The following is a 25,593-nucleotide window of genomic DNA, read 5'->3' on the forward strand; positions in this document are numbered from 1 at the left end:
AAAGGGGAGGTGGGGAGAGGGGATGGGAGAAGAAAGGGGAGGGCAGTCAGCATGTAAAAAATAAATTAATTAAAAATAATAATAAATAATAAATTTGGTGGTGAATGCTTTTAGTTATACCACTGACTCCTAATACATTTTAAAATGTATTTTAATTGTTGTTATTATATTATATACTATTTATGTTCTATATTCATAGTATATTTAAATTATTGTCAGTTATCATATTAAACCCTTTAAATTTAGCACACCCCTGCTATATTCTTTGCATCAAAAATGTGTTCATAAGCAAAGAGAATTTTTGACTTATTTCAGTTTGAAGTAATAAGACTTTATAGTTTCTAAGACAGCAAAGTTTATCTCAGTGACCGCCATGTTATCGGTAGGTGCCCCGATCTCAGGGACGTTTGTAATAAGAGGAAGAGAGGTGGCTCCAGCTGATAAATTATGCAGTTTCTCTCCAGGTCTCCACTCCCTTGCACTCTGTCTTGGAGTCTCAGATCCTGAAAAGCAGGAAATTGCGCTTTTCTAATATTGACTCATGGCACCTGGCAGTAATAAATGTGACAAAAAATATTAAGGGAAAGATGTCCTTGACAATGACAAATTTTAAGTGGCTCACCTGGCCGTAGCTCCAGCTTCTGGTCTTGATGTCACTGAAGTCCCCATAAAATATCACTCCGATGTCATTCAGGACATACTCTTCTCGCTCTCTCTCATCGTCCAGATACACAGCGTCCTCTGCATCAGGATGGAAGATCGGTGACCTTTAACCTACCAGTCTGTTTCCAAATGCTTGCAAGTTCAAATCATTGCTAGCCTGAGAGCCTGTCTACCCAGAGAAAAGATGTCTTTTGTTTCTCAAAGCATAGCTCACTTCCCAATATTTTAAGCCACAGTGAACATAGTCAGTACCGAAGATTAGTCTGCAAATGGGGACATTTGTCAGCAAAATGCTGACAAACTCTGGCCCTGGATGTCTTGAAGCACAATTAAATTGACGTGTCTCATTAGACATTCTATGATTCGGGTGCTTCATAGATTCACAATCAGTTTCCGTGGTGCTCAGGCAAACTTGCAACACAGATCAAAAAAGTCATTTCCAACCTACTGAAGTTAAACCTCAACTGGAAATGATGCTTCAAATAAATCTGGGATGTGTTGGGCTATGGAAGGGTCATTTGCTGTTCCTCATTGTGACCCATTGGTTGGAAGGAAGAGGCAGGCTTTTTGGTTATCTCATGATAAAAAGTCTTTGCAGATGTCTTGGTAGGTGTGTGAGCCCAATAAATCTGCCCAGTTCGCTCCAACCATTGCAAGGTCTTTCTGGTGGCTCTAATCTCAAGAATGCCTTGCTCCCACCTGTCTAGCCATCTCTCTGGTACATATTCCCAGGTCAGAAAGGCATCTCCTACACACGCAGGAACATATAGGAGTAGATGACGCTCAGGTAAATTTGCATAAACTGAAATAGGGTCAATATTGGCTCTGATTGGGGATAATGTTTTTATGTATTCCTGGTCCTCTCTTTTCTGTATTAGTCTTTAGAGTAATGTCCTCTTTATTCTTTGGTTCATTAAAGAAATCTATCTTATGTAGTAATGCTCAACTTTGGCTGAACATTACAACCACCTGGAGAAGTTACCGATGAAATTCTCAAATGATAAATAAGTAAATAGATAAATAAGTTCCTCTTTGAGGTTAAAATTTAAATTTTAAGTGTGCTCCAAAGGCCCATGCATTACCATCTTGATCTGTGGTCCATAACAGTATCAGGAGATCATGGAGTTTGTATGAATCAGGGTCTCGTGGAAGAAAATGAGGTCACAGAGTACATTTGAATGGGGTTTTGGACTCTAGTCCCTTCCTCTCCAGCCACTGTGGAAAGGTTCCTCACTATGCACTTTGGCCACAACGTTCTGTCTCCCCAAAGTCCAAAGGCAATGATCTCAGTGACTATGGACTAAAACAACTTAACCATAAGCCAATAAGAAAATGTATTTCTTTAAATGGATTTCTCTTGGGTATTTTGTCAGTGCAACAGCAAACTGACTGAGATACCCAGGCTGCACTCTGCATCAGTTAAGTCTGAAAATCCAGGATGGGATGAGATGCAAACATCAGGGTCTTGTTTTGTATCTTAGCTTCCTCCCACGAATAGTCAAAGCTATACTCCCTTACTCCTCAAAGGATGGATGAATGGTAAGCAGCCTCTTATGCTTGATGGACTGAGGAAAATATCAGTCTGTCACCGTGTCTTGGAGAGTCAGAATATGCATGGTAACTAATGGAATCCTCAGGGGAATATCAGGCACCTTGGGTTCTCACAGGCTTTGCTGGATCTGATCAGCTTAGACCCCATCCTGCTCTCTCCTGTGGTTTTCACTGAAACCTTTGGAAATTCCTTTATGTAGTCGCTAGCAATTTCCTTGTAGCTTTTCTTTCTAGTCTTTGTCTTGCTTCCCATTTCCATGGGAACTACATCACACACACACACACACACACACACATATACATACACACATAAACACAGATATACATACAAACACACATGTGCACAGAGAGAGAAAGAGAAAAGAGAAAAGGAGAGAGAGAGAGAGAGAGAGAGTTTGTGTGAATGTTGGGGTCCAAATCCTCAGGACGGTGTGCGTAGAATCTATGCAAATAGGCCACCATTTAGAATAAAGGACTTGACTTTGCTACCCTGCAGTGGGGTCTTGGAAATGATCACTTGTGGGTTCTGAGCTGTGAGTGTATACTTCAATGTCTAATAAACTGCACAATCCAATCAAGACACCAAACATGTGCACGTTCACAGCATCCTTGCACTTGTCGGTGCTTACTCTCTCACCACGCTGCCCCACTGTCTCTTGTGAGACTCCTAGCCTAAGCAACCCACAGTTTCTACAGCTGTGCTCTAGTACACTCAATTCCAGATGATGCACATCTTTATCTAACTCAAAACAATGTTTTTAGAACGCACCAAAGAAATGCCTTATAGAGTTTATTTACTTTGTATTTTAGGTATTGTAAACTTCAAAGCATGTGACCAGCTAGGGAAATACTTTCCACAATTATTGCTATTTATTTACAAATGTTAATGAAATCTCCCTGTATGTGAAGAATCCTGGTAAATGGAAAAAGACTTCCCAAAATACATACAAGAAAATTAGAAAATGAAACTCAGTCTATACAGGAGGAATTTCAAATGGAAGGTAAATAAACAAAACATCCTTTATTAAATAGCATTCTAAAGTTGCACAATAATTAAGGTGAAACATAATAAATATATGTTCTTTGAACTTAAAGTATCCAGTATCAACTAATATTGCCAATCTACTGATAAGAGTGTAGTTACATAATACAAAAAGCAATTTGGTAACTGTTTCATTAGTCCTGAACCTGTCTTTCATTCTAGACCATGTGTCTATCTAACAAGTGGAAATAATTCTGAGGTGCAGCAAAAACTAAGTATAATTGCTTGTTATAATAATTACTGTGTAAGAAATAGAAAAATTCTGAAATGTCCTCCAACTTTCCCACACACTAAGAAAAGCAATTAGCCATTGAACTATACTTGAAAGAAACTTTAATAATAGAAACTGCATCTATATCAAAGTAAAATTTAAATGTGGAAAAAAGTCAAATATGAACTATATTCAGTCAGATATGAAAATCTGTATTCATATACTTTCGTTATTACTATATATTACTTGAAAAGGCTGAGAAATACATATGTATACATGTATGCAAAATGAAACCCATTGGGGAACCCAGAAAGAACACTGTGAGCATATCTAGAATAACTGAGAAATTCTTGAATAAAAAGTTCAAGAACAAGAAATATATAAAAAAAGGTGTGGTGGTTCTAACACAAATGGCCCCCATAGGATCATATATTTGAATGTTTTGTCCCCAGTAGGTGAAACTGTTGGAGAAGACTTAGGAGGTGTGCCTTGTTGGAGGGTGTGTGTCACTAGTGGGTAGGCTTTGAGGTTTAAAAAGCCCAGACAAGGCCCCAAGGCTCCCTCTGCCTACTGCCTATGGATCAGGATGTAAAGCTCTCAGCTAAGGCTCCAACACCATGCCTGTCTACTTCCCACCATAATGACCGTAGACTAACCCCCTAAAACTGTTAACAAGGCATCAGTTAAGTGCTTCCTATTATAAGATCTGTCTTGGTCATGTTGTCTCCTCACAGTAATAAAGCATTAGGTAGGGCAAAAGGCAAGGTAAATTCTCTTGAAAAAAGAAAAAGTTATTACAGTGTTGGGTCCTGAGAGGAGGCTGAAACCCTTGTTTCTGACACAAAATTAGTAAATCATCAAAGAGTCCAGGGGCCAGGACTAAGGAGTAGCCAATGCTGGAGAAACAAAAGCCACTAAAGAGTAGAAGACATGAGATGTTTCAGTATTTGTGAATTAATATTGTTTTTAAGTGAGTTGGTCATATTCATAGAATGCTTCGCACCAGCTTACTGCTTTAAACACAGAGATATCAGAAAAACTTTTATCTCAAGGTGATGAACCAACAGATGCTAATACAGAAAGAATGGAAGAGTTAAATATCACTATTTGTAATTCCTAATGAAATCATAGGAGTAAGCTGATATCATTAGCTCAAAGAAGAACTTTGTAATGGATGCTTGAGTGCAATGAAATTCAATTCTATTGATTAATCTAAACATCCATATCTACTGATTGAATACATGCTTGGCATGAGCTAGGAAGTGATTTTACTCCACCGAGGAAACATACAGAATGATTGAGAGTAAATTCGATTTAGTCTTTAGATATAAGTAACTACTTAGCAGAAAATGCCATGGGCTTACAGGCACATATTTCAGGACATCAAGGCTCAGAATTAACAAATTAATAATATGGCAATTCTACATGACAATACAGTTTCAGCAATAAGTTTGTGATAAAACAAAGAAATAAATGAAGAGGATTGTTGAAGACATGCCAAAAGGTCTAAGTGATAAACATTGATTTGAACAACAAAAAGCCTGTAAAACAAACTTTAGACTGGTAAAATTTGGTTAAGAGATAGGCAACCAAGAACTCTTACTGATTTTGATACTATAATTACATAGTCATGTAATAGTCAACACCAGTCAGCACCAGGGATATATTCTGAGAGATGTTAACTAGCTATCTTCATTATTTTCTGAGAATTCTCATGGAAATTAAAGCAGTTATAATGCCATTAGGCTATGGCCTTATGGGACTACTATTTATTCAAGGTGGTCATTGACAGACTTATGATCATGTGTTACAGGACTAGAGTGTGCACAGATACAGTGTTTATGCCATGATTATTGTCAAGTCTGGGAGCTATGTAAACAAATTTCATTGTATTATTTTCCGCTTTTGAGTTATTTTAAAATTTTTTAATAAAAGTAAGCTTTCCCAATGGGTATGAAAGAAACTTGAATAAGTGAAAACATCCAAAAGCTTCTAATTAGATGGAAAATTCAATATAAAGATATAGATTAGTCAATATAGTCAAGATGAACTTGACCAACAGGTCATTCAGGTTTTAGAATTCTGAATGTTGACTCAAATGTTTGATTGAAACAAAGAAATTGGAAAAGTTAGCTAAAGAGTGTCTTAGTTAGCTATGAAGAGACACCATGACCATGGCAACTCTTATAAAGGAAAACATTTAATAGGGCAGCTTACAGTTTCAGAGGTTTAATCCATTATCATCATGGTGTGATGTGGTGGAGATGGAGCTGAGAGTTCTATACCTTGCAGGTAACAGGAAGTGAACTGAGACACTGGGTGTGGCTTGAGTATATATGAGACTTCAAAGCCCACCCATATAGTGGCACACTTCCACCAACAAGACCATACCTACTTTAACAACACCAGAACCATGTAACCAAAGCTGCCAAGTTTGTGATGATATTTTGTTTCTGATCTAACAAATAAAACTTGCCTGATGATCAGAGTGCAGAGTTAGCCATAGATGCCAGGCAGTGATGGCACACACCTTTAATCCCAGCACTTGGGAGGCAGAGGCAGACAGATCTCTGTGAGTTCAAAGCTACCCTGAACTATGCCAGATTGATCCAGTTTAAAACAGAAACAGGTGATGATGGTTCACATATTTAATCCCAGTACTTGGGAGTCACACATCTTCACTACCTGTCATATCGACAGAACTTAAGTTCTTGTGCCATTCCCAGAACAGGCTGGATTAAGCCTAGATTTCTTACTTCACAATGGTATTGGAGAAACATTTATCCTACTTCTTGAAGATGGTCCTTCACTTGTTACAATTTTAATATATATTATATTATATTATATATATTATAATATATATACTTGGTATTATAGTTTGTGCCACAAACTTCCAACATTTTGTATAACCCTGGCAATCAGGAAACTGACACAGGAGTATCATATGAGGTCCCCCTTTCAGAAAACACAAAGAAACTACCAACAACCCTGCCCCAACTGATTCATTAAAACTCATGAAGTCCCTCTGAGAAAAGTACTATATTAGATCCATTTTATGCTCAAGGAAGCTGAGGCAGGAGTCAAGCAATTGAGTTTCCCAAGGTCATACTACAAGTGAGTTTTGAAACCAGGATTTGATTGTCAACTGTCTACCACACCAAAGCAGCAGGTCACTGTCCTTAGTGCTCGGCACTACGGGAAGAACAGTAGGAAGTGGGTAAATGCCTGTTCCAAAACACAGTGGGTTTTGCTTGGGATGTGAGAGAAGTCCAAGAAAAGAAAGAATCTCCCTTTGTGCTGTGGGCTGCTATTGGTGGGATGTTGTGAATCTGAGAGCCGTGAAGGCAGAGTTCTGTGGCCCACACCAGGCTACCCTGACTTAAATCCTACCTCAAACCAGGAAGACATAATCATGAATCCCCAACAAAGTAAGGAACTCAAATGGGAAGCCCCAATTTTAATTTACAATTTTTGATTTTGGGAGAAGATTGAAGTGGAGGCTGCACTTGGTGTTTCCCATTTTATTCAGCTCTGTCACTTTAAAATACAGCGGTTCAAAGTAAATTGAAAAAAAAATCACTATGGAAACTCCCCTAACTCCCTGTTTTAGAAAGGCTAATAAAAATGGGAAAATGTAATCGTGTTTATATTTAGATATTTGGCCGCCGGTGCTGGTTTTTGTTTTAGTAGTTAGTGCTTGCTGTTTTAGTATTAGGAACTGGTTTCAGCGGGGTCATGAGTTTTATCCGTTTCAAGGGAAAGCAGATTCCTACTTAGTCAAGCGGACTTTGGGCATAAGAAAAACAAACCCTAGCAACTAATTCATTGCTGTAGAAGTTTGACAGTCAGGTAATCCAGATTGTTGTTAGCTGTTAGTAATTAGTTGTTAGTAGTTAGCCGGTGTGTATGTGTAGGTTCTAAGTAACCTTTGGCCAAGGACCATCATTGAGATTAAACTTGGAGGCAAACAGATTACCCGCGGTGCCACTGACAGAAGTAACGCAGTCTCTCCTTTTATCATCTCTGGCAAATCTGTCACAGAATGCCTTGAAAATACCTAGTCTTCCCGGGTGACAAACTATGTGCATGTGACAAGCGGTAAAGAGTGGTGACCTCATTTATTTTACTGTTCCTTTGGTAGGTAGGAATTCTGAGGGAGCTGGAAAGAAAATTGTGAGCTGCAAAAAAAATTTTAAGGCTCACATATAAGCCTGATTTCAGGCCCCCTCTTGGACGTTACCGCTGGCCTCCCACCCAGCGTGAGACAGACTCTACAACAACCGTGTAAGGACAAATGCCAAGCCCATTGATTTTTCGTATCTATATAGCCCCCTTGGGAGAAGGTGGTTATTTATCAGTGTGTAGGCTGAACAACTCCTTCTGGTATTTACACAGTTAAAGTTAAAGCAGGTCTCATGTCCAAGGCCACTAGGCACGTAAGCTTTATCAAGGCAATAGCTAAAGGAGCAAAGAAACTGGCTGTAGAAAGGCTGCCACACAGGGCCTTTCCACCAGGGCTCCATCTTGCTTCTAATCTTTTAGGAATAAAAATGTTTCTAGACCTTCAAAAAGGCAAAGGGTATCAGTCACTCTTTTGGAGAAGGCACAGACTCCCAGGAAGGGTCAGAACTCCTTTGACTTTCGCCGCTTGGCCTCCCTTTAGTTTAAAGTTGAGCATGTGGAAGCAAAGCACATGTGATCCTGTCAGAGGGGGCGATTTCATCTGAACAGCAAGTGTGTCTCCAGATTGCTGTCACAATGTGCTTCTCCATCTCCAGTCAAATCAGAAGAGGGATCAAGCTGATGCTGGTGTGCCCTGCAGGCATGGTAGGGATAACTTCCTGTCTCGAATGGTTGAAACACACTGGACCACAAAGAAAACCAATTCCAGAAATCTGGACGGTTCCAATCTGATGTGGGATTCCCCTCTGTATGCTGTGAATGCCACTGATTAAGAAAGAAACTGGTTTGGCCTGATAGGGTAGATGGGGGGGGGGGCGGGAACTAAACTGAATGCTGAAGAAAAGAGGTGAAGTCAGAAGAAGCCACGGAGCTGCCGCCAGAGACAGATACACTGGAGTCTTAATGGTAGGCCACTACACTCATGGTAAAATATAAAATAATGAAAGTGGGCTAAATTAAGAAGTAAAAGCTAGCAAATAAGAAGTTAGAGCTAACAGGCCAAGCACTAATTTAATTAGTATAGTTTCTGTGTGGTTATTTCGGGTCTGAGCTGCCGGGTGGTGGGGAAACAAACAAGCGGCCCTTATACAACCGCAAACCACTTCCATCCTGATCGTCCACTGTAGCCATTCAGGAGTCCTTCGCTGTGTGGCCTTTAACTTCAGCAGCACGGAAGGGGGCTGATGAGATGCTAGAGGGACATTATCACTTTACTACTCTCTGCAAACATGGTGCATGATGTTACGGTGTGCACCAGCTTGTAAGTGTATTCGGTGTGTGCTACTTTGTTTGGCTGGTTGAGGACATTTTAGTTTATGTGCCTTCAGAAAGTAAACTATTATTCATGAAGCAATCCTACAAAGAAAATGTCAGGGATTCTTTGCTTAGCTGTATTCTCTGAGGGATGCTGTGCCGCCACCGGCACACTTTCATTTTGGTTTTTTTTTTTTTCTTTTTTCTCCTAGAGAAGAATTTCCATATGATGTTATAGCTATCAACCTTCTTTTCCTTTGTTTGTTTATTTTGAGGACATGACTTTCCAACATTGACCAATGGTCACAGAATTGTATCTGCTGGCCATCTAATGTTTTTCTTGATACATATTCTAGTTTACTTTCTATTATGATAAATACTGTGACTGAAACAATTTGGGGGAGGAATGGTTTATTTTACCTTAGAGTTTTCCACGTGAAGGGAAATCAAGGTAGAAACCTGAAGGCTGTAACTGAAGTAGATCATGGGGGAACACTGCTTGCTGGCTTTTCCCCCATGGCTTTGTCAGCCTGCTTTCTTATAGAACCCAGAACTACTTGCATAGTGGTGGTACTGCCCACCGTGGGCTGAGCCCTCTCACATCAATCCTTCCACAAGAAAATGCCCTACAGACATGCCCAATCCAATCGGGTGACTTTGTGTCAAACTGACAAAAATTTAACCAGCACAATACACAAAGCTAGTTAGCCTAAAAAAACATGGTGGTTGGGGAAGGGGGAGGAGGAGGGGAGGAGATGGAAATTTTTAATAAAAAATGAGAAAAAAAATAAAAAAAACATGGTGGTTGATATAAATGGGTCTAGACACTCCCACTCAAGCTTTTGTCCAGTTACCCAGTTTGTTTCCTAATTTTCTACAGGACCTTAACAAATTTATGTGGCATTACAAGGCCTGTGTCTTTTTTTGAAATATGAGCATAACGATTTGATCCTGGCCTCTTGGTGTGGTGTTTATTAATTCAACTGGCAGATACTCCCTGAGCTCTGACTCTGAGCTTCTGATGAATGAAGGTGACCCTGTCTCTCCTCTCTTTTCCTTTCCCCTTTCCATCTTCTCCTCTTTAATTCCCTTCTCTCCCCCTTCCCACTTGGTCTCTCTCCTTCTTTTGAGAGAAAAAAATCTTATCATGTAGCCCAGGCTAGCCCTGAAGAACTGGCCATTCTCTTTCATCTTCCCTCACGCTGAGATTACCTGTGTGTTACCACACCCAAATGTCACATTTTCCAAAACACACAAGCTAGGAAGCAACAACCTGTGAACAAACTCTGAAGAGTGTGAAGATTTTCGATAGACATAAACACAAAGCACACACATGAGTACAGCTCTAGGTTAGACTCCTTCATCTTTGGTCCTACCAGATTCATCTTGTAGAAACATTCCTGGGAGCCACCTGGTTTCCCTTCTGGTTGCAGGGCCCTATGGGATAATGCTCACTTGGTATGAAAAGAATGGATGATTTAGAGAGCAGGATGGGTGCTTTAGCTGTCATCTCTTCTCATCAAGAGTAATTTCCATGCAGGGGATCACAGAAACTGCAACGACAGTCACAGAGCCTGCATGGGCCTGAGCTATGCCCTCTGCATACATGCTAAGGTTGTTTAGCTTGGGGATTTTGTAGGACTCCAACAGTGAGGGTGGAGATGTCTTCTGACTCTTTTGCCTACTTCTTTTGCCTTTTCCTCCTACTGGGTTGCCTCATCTAACCTTGACATGAGGGTTTTATGCCTAGTCTTATTGCAACTTGATATGCCATGTTTGGTTGATATCCCTGGGAGGCCCGCTCTTTTCTGAAGGGGAATGGAGGAACAGTAGATCTGTGGGAGAAGGGATGTGGGGTTACTGAGAAGAGGGGAAGGAGAGAAAGTTGAAGTTGGGGGATGTATTATATGAGAGAAGAATAAATAAAAAGAAAAAAAATAGAGTAATTTCCATAAGCAAATCGGTATGAAACCTCAAAGAGTGTTGGAACTATGTGTGAGGTCTAGAATTTTGCCAACAGGTCCTGCTGCATTGCCATGAAGAGCAAATTGTCCATCTACATACTATATTCTATCCCTGATCTGTGGGCTTTGGGGTCATGATTAAATAAATACAAGCATTATAATATTTTGAGAGCTGATCTGGTAATTGACATGCTATTATATAATGATGTTCTAAGGGCTGAGTAAGGCACAAGTCACTGTTTGCCCTGTCTTCAACTCCAAGTTGGTCAGGGGGTCCTGTTTTGGTGAGAGGTCCTTCTGTCCATGTGTTGCTTTTATTGGTTAATGAATAGAGAAACTGGTTTGGACTATAGCATAGGAGGAGGAAAGTGGAGTCAGAGAGAAGCCATGTAGCCCCGCTGGAGCCAGATGGAACTTTACCTGGTAAGCCACAGCCATGTGGCAACACACAGATTAATAGATATGGGTTAAATTAATATGTAAGAGTTAACCAATAAGAAACTAGAGCTAATAGGCCAAACGGTGATTTAATTAATACAGTTTCTGTGTGATTATTTTGTTTCTGAGTGGCCTGGAAAGAACAAGTGGCCCGGTGCTACACTGTTTTATGCTCTTGTTTGGCCCTGATTTATTTTAGCACTATTTTTTTACAGTTGTAATTAGATTTTATTAGTACCTCACTTGTAAAACCTGTTAGTACCTTTACAAGGGCAAAATTTTGTCATTCTTATTGCCTGTCCCTAGTGCTGGATTAAGCTCTGTGCCCTTAATATCTGCAAATAAGTAAGTAATGCTATTGGACCATGCATAGGTTATTGTGCTGTCATGGCTACAGGCAAGACATACCATCTACATCTGTGGACTGATGAATAAATGGCTCTGGCCTGAATTCTGAATGCAGGCTCAAGGGCCTCCATGAGCAGGGGCTATTTGTCATTGTTCCTCTGAGAATCCCAGTCCATTCTGTACTGAAAGGTTTTAATGACCATGTGTAATTACTAAGCAAATAGTTGAAAGGTGGATTTAATAATAAAATACAGCCTGTCCATAGTTAATAGTCTCTTTCAAAATACCCAATAAATGGCAAGCATTATTTTTTACATCAAATTAATTCATTGCACTTGCTTTAAAGGAAATGCAAAATTTTTATGGAACAAGGGAAAAATCCTAGAAACTAACTTGGTATTGGATACTGGTAGAGAAATTACACATATATTATTGAGACATGCTCTTCAACCATTGCTCCCAATAGGTTTTTTTTCCTCTTTACAATATGGTGAGGTCTGAGATTACACTTGTTTCTGATCCGTGATGGTGATATATATGGTCTAGTGAACCTACATCTGTTTGCTTGGAGTTTTTAAATAAATGCTATAAACATTTATGAAGCACTAACTATGTACCCAGGCACTGTGTGGGATGCTGGAAATGGGAGGGTAGGTTAAGCAAGTTGTCAAGAGGGGAGGTCCCTCTGAAATGTATAGTCATAACCTAAATACAGATGTGACCCAAATCAACACTAACTACTAGCCCAGAGTGCCAGACAAAATCACTAGAAATCTAAATCTTTCAGAACCCACTCACTAACAGTAATGTCACACTACTAACATGGAATATTTGACATTTAAATAGTGAAATACATTCAATAATTCATAGTTCTTCGGTGGTCAGACAACAAATTCACAATAAATGCCCAACTCACTTACACTTCATTTGTGGTAACAGTTCTGACTCCAACACCACAGAGAAGAGTTCCCTGTTAGAATGGACTCAACGCTCTGTTAGCAATATTAGCTTAAACACTATGCAGGAATTCTCCTTGCATCCACCCCTGCCCCTACCAGGCTGCTGTTGCTATCGATCCCCATTAATGATTTGGTGATTAAGGAGGATAAATTGCCTGTGAATGTGAGGCAGTCAGAAGTGCCCCTGGGAGCACAACTGAATATTTTCTCTCAAATGTTGTGTGTGCTGGCACAATTTTTCAACCTAATGTACACTACCACATTAGTCCTCACTGCCACACCTGGCATGCCCTATTGCCAACACCTGACCCACCTGACTCTGTTTCCATAGCTTTATCGACTTTGTTTTTTTTTTCCAACTTGCTCCAAGGTCCTTCCCTTTTACGACCCACTTTCTAGGACTCAGTGATCCCCTGTTAAAGCACCAGCCTGTACAAGCACATAACTGCCACGATCACCAGTCCCTGGATTCCCTGTAGTGTATGGGGAGAATCTTCACACAGAACCCATTTGTGGGTTATGCCTTGGGTGTCAGGCTGAAAAGTCACATAACAAATGAAATGATGGGACCCCTCACTCCTGTTTCAGACACCTCCCCATGAGAGTTCTCAGTGTATGCTGAGAGAAGGTACTTAAGAAACTGTCTTAAATGTTGACACTGGATGGTATCTGCAGGGAATGCTATCCAAAGGCATACATGCTTTTGGGGGAACTGTACGCCTTTGGATAGCATTCCCTGCAGACTCTAATTTTATGCTGTAGTCCATCTCCCTGGATTCTGCCCCATTGCTTCAGTGGCTTCATCCTCTCCAAGGTCATAGTGTTATTATATTTCCACAAAGAACAAGTCCCTTCTTTCCTTCACCAATTCAACTCTGTAGAAATACTCAACAGTGAACTGCAGTACTCTTGATCAGAAGGGGTACTTGGCTCTTTGCTCTTTTTAGTTTCCTAAGACCACTGACCATGCCTTCCCAGACTGCTTTGTTCACATTTTTGCTAGTCATTGTCTGCTCTTCCTCTTGATGACATGATATTTTCAAGGCTACCTCTGCCATATCGTCTAAGTTATGTATCCAGTTATTCTAGTGTTTCCTTGCTGTCTTCAGTTGGTTGTCTTATAGATACCACTGTATTATCATTTCTCCGTGTCTTTACATTATCCCTTCCACCTCTCTAGCCTTCCCAGTTCTGAAGATGTAACTATCATAGACTCAGTTGGCCAAACTAGACATCTAGTTATCTCTCCTTAACTCATCTTCACATTTCCCCATTAATCTAACTCCTCTGCAACCAGTGTCCTAAGTCCACACTGATCTCTCATCCATTTCCTTTCTTCATCTCCATTGCCATCATGACAGTTAAATCTTTGGTCATCTTTGTCTTGAACCGCAGCTTTCAAATAGGTTTCTCTGGTTTTAGTCTCACCTTCCTTCAGTCCTTCTCCTGCACAGAGATTCAAGGGGAGGTCCCTGTGTTGTAAGAGGGTATTTAGGGCACAGGGAACATTGTCACTAAGCAACATTCTGAAAGGAAGTACCTGGCAGCTGTTTATCATGCTTCCAAGAGCAGACCAAGAGAGCAATGAAGCAGTTAAAGATTACGAGGTCTTTGCCTCCTAGATCGCTCGTTTGGAAAATCACTGTCAGGCAAAACAAGCAACACATTTTTTTTTCTCAAGGGGAGTGACCACATAGTACATGGATGAGATAATCTATAAAGCTGTGACAAATTAAACGTTGGGTAAATCATGTTATTCCTCAAACATCCTGGGTAATTGCACGAAGCCTATGACTATCTTTTTTTCAGCGCATTGAAAATCAGTTACAACCTCCTGATTAATTGTGTAAATGTAGACTTTAGAAAATATTAATTTCTTGGTCCTCTACATATTTTTCAGTCTCATTTTCCTTTACTAACTTCTCTAGTGGACTCCTAGATGCTGTTATTCCTATATCGTCTTTCTTTCCTCCCTTATATATGTGTCTACTCTAGGTCTACATAACTCTCAAATGCACTCCGATTCCCTGCTCCAGACCCGCACCCTCGCAGGTCATTTCTGCCATCACTTCTGATTCACTTTCAGCCCCTGAGTTGGTACCTCTGTTCCGCATCTCTGCAAATAGCATGCTATGTCTCAGCTGCAAAATGCCTTATATATATGTATATATATAAAATTGATGAGATTTCTATAAACGGGACTCTATCTCCGAGCGACACATGGCCCAAGTGATATCTCTTGCTCACATCAACCTTGAACAGGGGTCATATATACATAAGAGTGTTGAGCGGGCGATGACAAGAGCTGGGGGGTGCAGGATCATCTAGGTTCCATGTGCCAAGATCACCTGAAGAATTAAGTGAAGGGTCAGAGACCTAGGTGTGTGCTTAACAGGAGCAGAAAACATTGCTGTTCCATCGTTGTCCGCATCTGCATCAGAAAATCCAGATCCATGGAACTTCCTCAAACGAAGGGTTATGCAAAATAACTAAAAACTAGCCTGGACTTATGTTTGAAAGATGTTTGGGGAGTGATAAATCCAACTCCAATAGGCTGTTACGGGCAGGCTCTTGCTCTCAGTTCTTAGATCTCCAGCGGCTTCATTGCCACTGACCTAACAACAGCTGCCCCTCTCAGCCCAACGTTGTGTGTGTGGAAGCAGCTGGGAGGCATGAAATGGCAAAAATGAGGAAAGGGAGAAAATCCTATGCAATGTGAGGTTTTAGATTGACTTGCTAGAACACCCATTGAGCCTAACTGAATAATCTAAATATAACTAGGTTAAGCTTCCACAGCATAAGGAAATTATTCAAAATAACCTCAGAGATTACATAATACTACATTAAAAATATCATTACCTATCTGTATTTGCAGGACAATGGTTTGTAAAATATAGACCTATAATGAGAATAAATAACTCTGTGGGATCCTTTAAGGTTTCTGTCCCTGATTTCGGGTGATGAAGTTAGTTCTGCTATTTACATAGTTGACTTTGCTGTTTTTTAAAGTAGAGTTATGGATTCTACTAATTTTGAAAGTTAAGTTTAGTAAATCATTTTTTTTGCTTATAGACCAAATAATATACTGAGATGACACCACAAGTCCATAATGAGCTCACTATGCAGCTTTAATCGAGCTTTAATTCCTGAAATAAGTGCGTAGCAATATTTATTTCCCTTATACTGAGGGCGAATCGTGTATCCTTCTCACTTTCAGTCTTGAGGAAACAGTGTATGTCAGGGTGAGGATCAGTCCAACTTCCTTGGATTTAGAATCATTAGGAGACATTTCCAGAGAGGTTTAACTGCGGCCAGAAAGCCCCATCCTAGATGTGGTGTCATCATCCCATGGGGGAGATCCAAGACTGAATAAAATGGGGAAAGAACTCCAGCTGAGCCCTCGCTGTGCACATACTGTGTGACTGCCCACTGCACCTCTGCCACGGTGAACTTTGCTCTCAGGCAAATCAGACCAGAACAAATCCTTCCTCCTCAAAGTCGCTTCCCGTCCTGTTTGGTGTTATACCACCAAAAGTAACTAATAGAGGCAGAAAGGGATGCGTCCTTTGGAGTAACCCTTTTACTCCTACAAGGGAGATGCTTTGGGGTTGTGGGAGCTTTTAAAGATGAATACTTGCTCCTTACCTTCACACCAAGGATTGAAGAGAATATATGTGTCTGTTTCAGGGTTTCTACGGGTACGCAGGATGCCATAGGGAGTCCAGACGGCAACATACATGCGGAATTTCCCCACAATGCATTCGGGGGAAGACTGGATGGAAAGTCGCACAGACCGGTCCTCGTTCATGATAACCTTGGCCCCCCACTTTCCGCTTTGCAGCTCCGACACTACAGGCACTGGTATGTAAGTGCCCTTGTTCTCCTGAGGGTAGCGACCTATGAGAAGAAAGAAGGAATGGAAGATGAAAAGGTTTCTCAGACCTCTTGTTCCAACTCAGCGCAGTTTTAGAGTGGGTATGAATTTCTCTTCTGCTGCCAAGACCTGTGATACTAGCTGATTCTCCCAGTTTCTTCAGGGCTCAGATTTGTCATGACTACTAAAAAATTTACAAAGAACACTTCTTGGGAAGATATTCTTCGTTGGCTGATGTTCAGCCTGTTTTCTATGGCTGATACTATAACATCACAGACTGAGTGATTTACTTACAAAGAAAAGAGGTTTCTTTGGGCCACACCAATCTCGATACAGCTCAGAGTGTCACAAGGATGCTTTTTCTCATGTTATGAAGTGACTAGGTTTAATCTTAAGGATAAGCCTTAATGACCCTATCTAATCATGACGAATTCCAAAGGCTCCCATACTCAGATTAGGCTTCAAATATTGTAATACCTCATAATGGAGATTAAATTTTAACATGTATTTGGGATGAGACAAACTATATACCAACCACACCGTTAGACAATGAATTCTATCACAACATAGAAACATCAATTTGAATGTGAAACACAGCTTATACAATACCTTGTGATTATCAGAACCTAAAACTTTATTGTTAAAAGTTATAATAGTTTTTAATTAAAAAAGCTTTAAGATGGTACCATTATAAGTATACAACATTGTTTTTAGGGTAAGAGGCTAATATTTTTCATTTATTCTACATTCATTGTACTGCTATCACCAGTAATGAGTTACATTTCTAGGTTATTAAGATGCAGCTATTTTTTTCTTTTTTAATTGATTTTTATTGAGCTTTACATTTTTCTCTGCTCCCCTCCTTGCCTCTCCCCTTCTCCTCCAGCCCTCCTCCATGGTTCCCATGCTCCCAATTTACTCAGGAGATCTTGTCTTTTTCTACTTTCCACTTCCCATGTAGATTAGATCTATGTAAGTCCCTCTTAGTGTCCTCGTTCTCTGGGATTGTGGTTTGTGGGCTGATTTTCTTTGCTTTGTGTTTAAAAACCACCTGTGAGTGAGTTCATGTGATAATTGTCTTTCTGTGTCTGGGTTACCTCACTCAAAATAATGTTTTCTAGCTCCATCCAATTTCCTGCAAGATGTCATTATTTTTTTCAAGATGCAGCTATTTTTATATTCAACCTAAGCATGTGTGTGTGTGTTTTTTTCAGTCCACTGATACCTGAGACTTATGCCACAGGCTAGGATTCAGAACTGAAGATTTTGGCAAATGAGTTGAATTTAAATCTTGGCTCTGCTACTTGTCACCCTGGTGACCTTGCGCCTGACAGTTTCTAATTCTTTTGTCCTTATCTTCATCTATAAGTGGGGAAAATAGTGGCACACTAATGAGTATGGAAGGCGGAATAAAATATTGCATTGAAATGCTTACGCTGACGGGCATCCATCTGTTGTCCGTTTGCTTGTTGTAGGGTCTCACTAAGACTCTAAGACTGGCCTTGAACTTAGTCTATAGTCTAGGATAGCCTTGAATTTGCAAACTGCCCTGCCTTAGTCCCTCTTGAGTAACTAGGATTACAGGTTTGTTCCACCAGGCCCAGATCTATGCAAAAGCCTTTGTGCATAATTTATTATGTATAACAAATACCTTAAAATCTTAAGCTGTCATTTAAACTGAAGATTAAACAGTAGGTCATTTTGTAATATTTCATGGCTCATCATAGTTTATGCATAAGCTATCTCAAGGCGCATGCTATTTTTTCCTTATTACTCCCATTTTGGGTCAAATTCTTATTACATGGTCTTTAACCTCAAAACTAAATTTCCTCCGACTTTCTAAGCTATAAATAGAAAGTTAACTTCACATAATTCTTTAACTCCTTGGCTTCTAATTTAATTTGCTGTGTGATTTGCAAGAAAGATCAAATTCATAACTGTTTTAAAATAGAACAAATCTTTTTTCTTGTAAAAAGATACAAATCTGATAAGTCTGTAAATTATTTGGATTGTAAGCAAATAGAAGTCTTCCAGAGCAAAGTGTATTCACATCATTTGTTGTACATAGAGCATATGGAAAATTACAGAAACAGAGCTAACCTAAGCTTCTCTAGTGACCAAGGTCCAAACAGGGTCCTTTAATAGGAATATATCAGAACATTCAAGAGGAAGTAGTTTCCTAGGTTACTGTTGTGCAATTCTATAAGGTTGCTTAATTTTAATGAAAATAATGATTTGTATAGGAGGTATTATACTAGAGAGAGAGATTAGGATCGTGGTGCTTTTCTGTGTGTCCAGAGATTCAGTTAATCACAATTCAGAACAAGTATCACATAAACTGATCATAATCCAATAAAGACTCACACATGGTTCTTTGCCAAGAAGTCACAATCTGAACACTGTAAATTTTGTATAAACATGAAATACTCTTGGGGATTGACTGGATCTGCCTCCAAGGAGTTTCTGAATCAATCCACACTCAGGAACATGTTCATTCTGAGTAACCTTTATCTGTCTTCCCTTGCTTGCCCCTAGTCTTCCTTGTGCATGCTATGACTGTGTCGTGTAATGCCTCCTCTCCCTACAGGCCTTGCTGTTCTTCAGAGACCATTACTCTCTTTTGACATAATGTAAAAATAAAGACAATCTTTTAAGGTAAATGTGATTTGTAATTCAATCACTATAGTGCTTCCAGAAGCTGGTGCCATCAAATGCCTAGGTTTGAAAGTATGGCATTTCTAAAAGGCTTTGGGATCTATGATCTATGAGAAAAACCTGCCAGGAGAGATGTGAAAGATGTGCCTACTTCTGTAGCAGTGGTGTGGCTCTCACGAGGGAAACCAACCGCTCTCTGATTAAATTTGAGACACATTCCCAGGGAGGGAATACATGCTTATGAGCTTGGTTGAAAACTCATGGTGAGGGAAATCATGGGCTTTAGAGGGGAGCTGAGTATTGTTGTAAAGCTAAATTCCTATAATGCCAAATTTCCCTTCTAAATATTTATACTTTTACCCATAGATAATTGTTACTCTCAACCTTAATCAGTGAAGTCTCTCTCTTAGAGAACACGGTGGTAAATGCAGAGATTCGTGAATGCACAAGATAGGTGCTGAGACTAAGTGGTAGATGCATGCTTCACCTCAGACAAGCCATTTACACCATCTCCTCTAAGGCTTGGGGACCATGGAAGAAAGGACAGAAAAAAATGTGAGAGCCAGAAAATAGGACAAAGTCTGCAAAATGTCATTGTGGGGCAGGGGGATGCGGGAGATGTATTAGCAATCAATAACTCACAGCAGCTATGAAAGCCTGCACAAGCCCTGGGCATCAATGAGCCCAGCCAAGCCAGGTATGGATGTTAGTTAACTAGGTAGAAGCAGAAATAAAGATTGGGCCACTAACATTCCTTGTGAAGACAGTTCTCGTTGCTCTGTATCTTACTGTCTCTATGGAACAGGTGGAAAATGCTGGGAAGAACCAGGGAATATGGAAGAAACAAAAGGCACACGTTGCAAAACTGGAAAAATATGAGGGAAAAGGACAAAAAGCCAATCTGTAGTGGTGGACAACAGATGTGTGCACCAGAGGTGTGAATCAAAGGGATGAGAAGGCACAGCTGGCAAAGGGGAAGACTGGGAGGCTTGGACCGATCGATGCAGAAAGGGATGAGGAGGCAGAGCTGGCAGAAAAGAAGGCTGGGAGGCTTGGAGGCTTGGGCTATGCAGATTTGTTTTTATAAAGTAAGGTTGGGCAGTGAAGATTGAAGGGAGAAGGCTGAGCAGCCATGTTAATCTGGGAAGTCATGGGGCTGCAGATCAACATCTGAAAACAAATCAGGAACAGGCAGTCATTACATGAGGCCCAAAGGGAGGCAAAAACAACCCCCAATTTGCAGGTCTTTTTCCTTCCACTCTACAGAAAGCTGGTTATTAATGTGAGACCTGGCATGTCAATAGGACCTCAGGGTCTTGTCAGCGGCTCCATTACACCATGTTTAATTCTGAGTGTAATGATTTCAGTGACACAGCACTGGGGAAGGATTTTCCATGATTGAATCGTGAGGGCGGAAGTTGTGGCAGAGTAGTATTTCATCTCGCTAAATAGCTTCTCAGCCTCGGGAGTTAGCATGTTCTGGAGATCACCATCAGGCCAGGCTGGGAACACCCATCCATCAGCACGCACGGCCGTCACGCGGTTCTGTACAGGTGATTCTCATGCATATGTTTGCTAACAGTGCGCGGTGTCCATGGAGACGTTTTCCTCCACAAATAGCACAATTTCATGTTAAAGGAGAATGAGAGCGAGGAAAATAGAGGCAATAAGCAGAGGTTCCCACAAACCGTCTTCTTTGTATTTTTTAACAATGTGGTCGTTGCAGCTAGACTACTGAGCAGAATTCTGCAGGGGTTGTAATTATCGATCCTGTTCTTTCACACCCACTTAAAATTGGTGACATCTCCTCAAGGTATCTAAACTTGAGCATATGTTTACTTTAATTATTGTCTTTCCCTTGTTCATTGTTATTTTGTTGGCATATATTCCTAGTACACAAGGCAGAAAAGAGTGATTTCATTAAATTTTCACATGGTTCACTGGATGCTTCAGCTGTGATGTAGGCGTGTCTTCTATCTATCTGATGATTTCATTGGATAATTAATAAAGAAACTGCCTGGCCCATCTGATAGACCGCCCCTTAGGTGGGTGGAGTAGACAGAACAGGAAGAAGGAAGTGAGGTAGATGGCTCAGTCAGATGCCACGCCTCTCCTAAGTTAGTCAGACCACCGTGCCTCTCCTGAGAGAGATGCCATGAAGCCAGCCACCAGGTCAGGCGTGCTGAATCTTTCCTGGTAAGACACCACTTTGTGGTGTTACACAGATTATTCGATATGGGTTAGTCAAGATGTGAGTAAGAGGCTGAAAATAATGGGCCAGACAGTGTTTAAAAGAATACAAATTGTGTGTTGTTATTTCGGGGTAAAGCTAGCCCGGCGATCAGGAGCAGGGTGGCAGGAACGCAGCCCGCAGCTCCTCACTACACAGCTGTATCTATCAACATATTCATCTATTGCCCTGTCTTGTCCCTCTCCCATCTCTCGGTTTCCTTCTAGCCCCAAACAATCCTCATTCTAATTTTATATCACACATTTTTTGGACAGATTTTCTTTGAGGCCAGAAAACACATGTCAATCACAATCAATGCTTGAAATGAAATCAGTAACTCAGGGCATACACATTTTTGCCACCCCTCTGGCATGTCACCATTAAGACTATTCTAGTAAGCTAGATTTGATGAATGTAAATGCTTAGTCATGTGCGTCCTCTCCTAGCTACCAGAAAAGTTCAAGAAAAATCCTATCTTCTTTGATATCCACTTAAATATTCATTTCTTCTATTAAACTAAACTATGACGTGATCTTACCACCTGTAGAAAACCCGTAGAATACCTCATTGCTTCACACTAAGTATGGTTCCGTAAATGTCACTGGGACTTTGCTGGATCACATCCTTGAAGAACATCTTGGGGATTGCAGAAACTCTGAAATGTGGTGTCTGCCTCAAGACAGCAATCCATTGCAGACAGAAGAAAGACAGATTTATATCTCCATCCCTTTCCCCTCTGGGACCCGCTTTCCATTCATACACAAACACATTTTCAGCTGAGTTCTTCCTCCGCCTCCCTGCAGATCCCCTTCAAAAGTGCCTATGTCAAGAGGGCGGTCTCTGAAAAATCTCAGGAATGAATCCTGTCGCCATCTAGCAAGGTGAGTTTCACAAAGCTAATTTATTTTCCCATCGAATTCATTGGTTTTCCCCTAGACATATCTTTCACATTTTAAGCCATCAATCTCCAAACAGGCTCTAGAAATCTTACAGGGACATCATGATGCATATGCGGACTGGAAACTTGAATGCAATAGCCTTGTAAAGAAAAGTGAACTGTGTTCTAACAGCCTCAGGACCATGCAGGAGTTCCTAGGGACCAGGATATTGAAGGTCTTTAAGCAGTAGTTAGATCCCATGTTAGCAACTGTAAAAAATAAGATACTACTGCTAGGGGAAAAGAGTCAAGAAGGTACAGAAGTCATGGGTGGTAGTAGCCAAGAGGAGGGAATTACCAGTGTTCAAAGTTTGGGGGACGGTGTATGTTGGTGTTAGGACACGTGATTAGCATGTACAAGGCTCCAGTTTTGTGTCCAGCACCGGATAAAGTATCAGAGATATGGAGATCGCTCAGCTGGCAAAGTGCATGTAATTTAAACATGAGTTCAGTCCCCAGAAGTCACTTAACAAACACTGGGCAAGGTGGTGTGTACTTGTCAACCCAGTGTTGGGGAGGTAAAGACATGTGGACCCCCGGGGCTCACTGATCAGGCAACCTAGGCTATTGGTGAATTCCAGGCTAAGTGAGAGACTATGCCTTAATATGAGGTGGATTGTATTCCTTAACTATATTTTACTTTTTTCAGGGTATGCTAAGTCACTCAGCCTTCTTTTGAAGTAATATGTAATCTTGTGAAGTGTCTACAGAGCCAGCATGGTTCCAAGACCCTGCAGGGATTAGACATGAGGAAGACAGAGGGATATAACCCAGAAGAGGCAGTAGCTAATAATATCATAGATATCTAAGAAAAGTCCTAGGTGGAAATGGCTTTGGGATATAATCATAAAGGCATATGCAATGGCGGAGTACCTAGTTGCTAAGATACATCACCAGATTATTTGCATCCATTTGGGTACACAGGCACAGTTGTCCTGTGGCCTCCACTTGAAAGTGCACACATGTGCCTATGCCCTCCAACAACACCCTTCCCGCCATGATGGGCAGAAACCTCTGACACCCCTCGTCCATATGTCTTTCTCCATTTCAGTTGTTTATGTCAGCCATTTTGCCGAGAAAGCAAACTCACACAGTGGGCAAAGTAGGGAGAAGTCTTAGTAGCAGAAAAACTTAGAAAAACAATCTATTTTTCTATAGACATCTCAAACAAAAAATTTCAAACTCGGTAAATAAACTGTGCTTACATAGGATATGCAATCTTGAGTCCTCAGCTCTCCCCTTTTATGTGTAAGTCTGGACAATATCCTTTGTAAATACACTTACAGCTTTGTTTATAAAAATATTCAACAAATGAAAACTGAACCCCTTTCTTGAGGAGCTTTGCCACACTTGGCTTTGCTTCCTTCTTCCTCTGTACGTCCATCTTTCTTTTAATCTCTTGCTTAAGATCTATGTTTAAGATGTAGAGTATTCCTTTACACCATGTGAATACATGTTGGTGTGATTGGTTTGGTAAAGAAGCTGACTGGCCAATAGTTAAACAGGGTAAGCTTAAGCACAAAATTCAAACTGAGGATTCTGGGGGAAAGAAGGGTGGAGGCACAGGTCAGGCCTCTGCGTGTGAGAGCAGGATAGCTGCCCCCACCTTTCTTGGTATGCCACAGGATGGCAAGGGTAAGGGAAACTTGCCCTTCCCCTCACTCCTTGCTGCCTGCAACAGGTGGAAGAGCTGACCTCTGGGGCATGAGAAGAGAAGAGAAGAGCAGGCCCTGCCCTCACCAAGTGCAGTCATCTGGAGAGCAGGCCCTGTACCTCGCCTGGACAAAACCATGGAGCTGGCCCTGGTGTGGTGGTGTGAGTGCCAGTAAGCTGAACCTGAGTGTATGAGAGCAGGGGAATTGGTCCCCACGCCTCGCTGTCTGCTACACTGGGTCAGCTAGCCTAGGCAGTGCTGGATAGTTCATCTGGGTGGTGGTAATAAGAAAAGCTGGCAGGCTGATCAACCCAGCTTCCTCCCAGGCCCAGAACCAGGACTGCAAGGTAGCCCAACGTCCACCTCATCTATGAACTGCTGGAGCATGTGAAGGGGTCGGACCTGCAGATCCAAAGCTGTAGGTTCTTCATGGCACAGGCAACAATAGGTTATGCAAGGGGAGTCCCAGTGAGGGCTCAGTATCAATAGTGTAGCAAAAGTCAGAGGCCTCAAGCCAGACCAAAGACTCATTGCAATGAATATTTACAAGTAAAGATGTATGGACTAAAGATTGGTTGGTTGGTTTTGTTTTTGTTGTTGTTGTTTGGATTTTTGGGGGGTTACTTTTAAATTTTGTTTTGGGGGGAGGTTGGAATGGGAAAAAGGCAGAAGTGAAGGGATGGGGAGCTGAGTAGAATCGGGATGCATGATGTGAAATCCACAAAGAATCAATAAAAAAATCAAGAAAAAGGTGAAAGACCATTAACTAGCAAGAATAGCATCACAGACTTAGCAAATAAACTTGTCTGAAGAAAGCAAAGCCAAACTTATGGCATTGTTAGCCAAAATAGCCAATTCTTGTTAATATTTTGTGGCAACAGGAACAAGAACAAATCACTTCCAATCCTGACAACAATTATTCATCATTGGCATGCAATCTGTATGTGCAATGTACACAAGCAAGTGCAAATGTGTTTCCATTGCCACAGTTCAACCAGTTATGGGTAGAACAAAAATAAACATAAAAAGTCCAAGAGATCCTTCTCCAGAGTCTATCCCAGACCTATGTTGTCTGCCCCCAACCATAGGACACTCTCATGCCACATCCAACCCCTTTACCCAATGAGATCCTGAACATCGTTCTCCAGGCTCTATCCCAGTGAGCCTTCCTGATTGTTCCTTTACATACCCTTCCCCAACCACTCAGATCTAGTGTGAGTCACATATCCAGGGCCCAGCCTAGTCTGGCCACCCATCTGCACTTCAACCAACTTATAGGCTTCTGTCAGGACTTACTCTGGATGTTCAGAACTGCTTCATGGGTTGTTCACTGCTTACTCTTATGCACAACATACTAAGAATGACACATAAGACTGGTCTTTGTAAAGGACGCACCTACAGGAGAGACCATTACCATGCCTATAAGAAGCATAATCCTACACTGGACCAATAGAACTTTTTGTGGGGATGCCTTGGGAAGACCACAACTGTTCTGGCCATCACCCTAAAGCCTTTATTTCCTCTGGTCTCTTGTCCCCTACTGATTTGCCCAAGGTCTGCTTGTCTGCTTGAATCAACAATGTTGATGAGTATTTTTTTCTTTCAATGTGTGGAGAGAAAAGGATGATTAC

The 25,593-nt window shown here is 41.0% G+C and overlaps 1 protein-coding gene across 1 annotated transcript in view; it reads right to left on the minus strand.

Annotated features, from left to right (window-relative positions):
• Nucleotides 1-25,593, minus strand: part of F13a1 (coagulation factor XIII A chain) — a 154,924-nt gene that overhangs the window by 95,830 nt on the left and 33,501 nt on the right. Inside the window, exons 4-5 of the mRNA XM_038334077.1 lie at nt 16,258-16,509; nt 623-741 (exon numbers count right to left, since the gene is read on the minus strand). Coding sequence (XP_038190005.1) covers nt 623-741; nt 16,258-16,509 — 371 coding nt within the window. The remainder of the gene's footprint in view (nt 1-622; nt 742-16,257; nt 16,510-25,593) is intronic.

The sequence above is a fragment of the Arvicola amphibius genome, chromosome 6, assembly GCF_903992535.2.
Source record: "Arvicola amphibius chromosome 6, mArvAmp1.2, whole genome shotgun sequence".
Classification (NCBI taxonomy): domain Eukaryota; kingdom Metazoa; phylum Chordata; class Mammalia; order Rodentia; family Cricetidae; genus Arvicola; species Arvicola amphibius.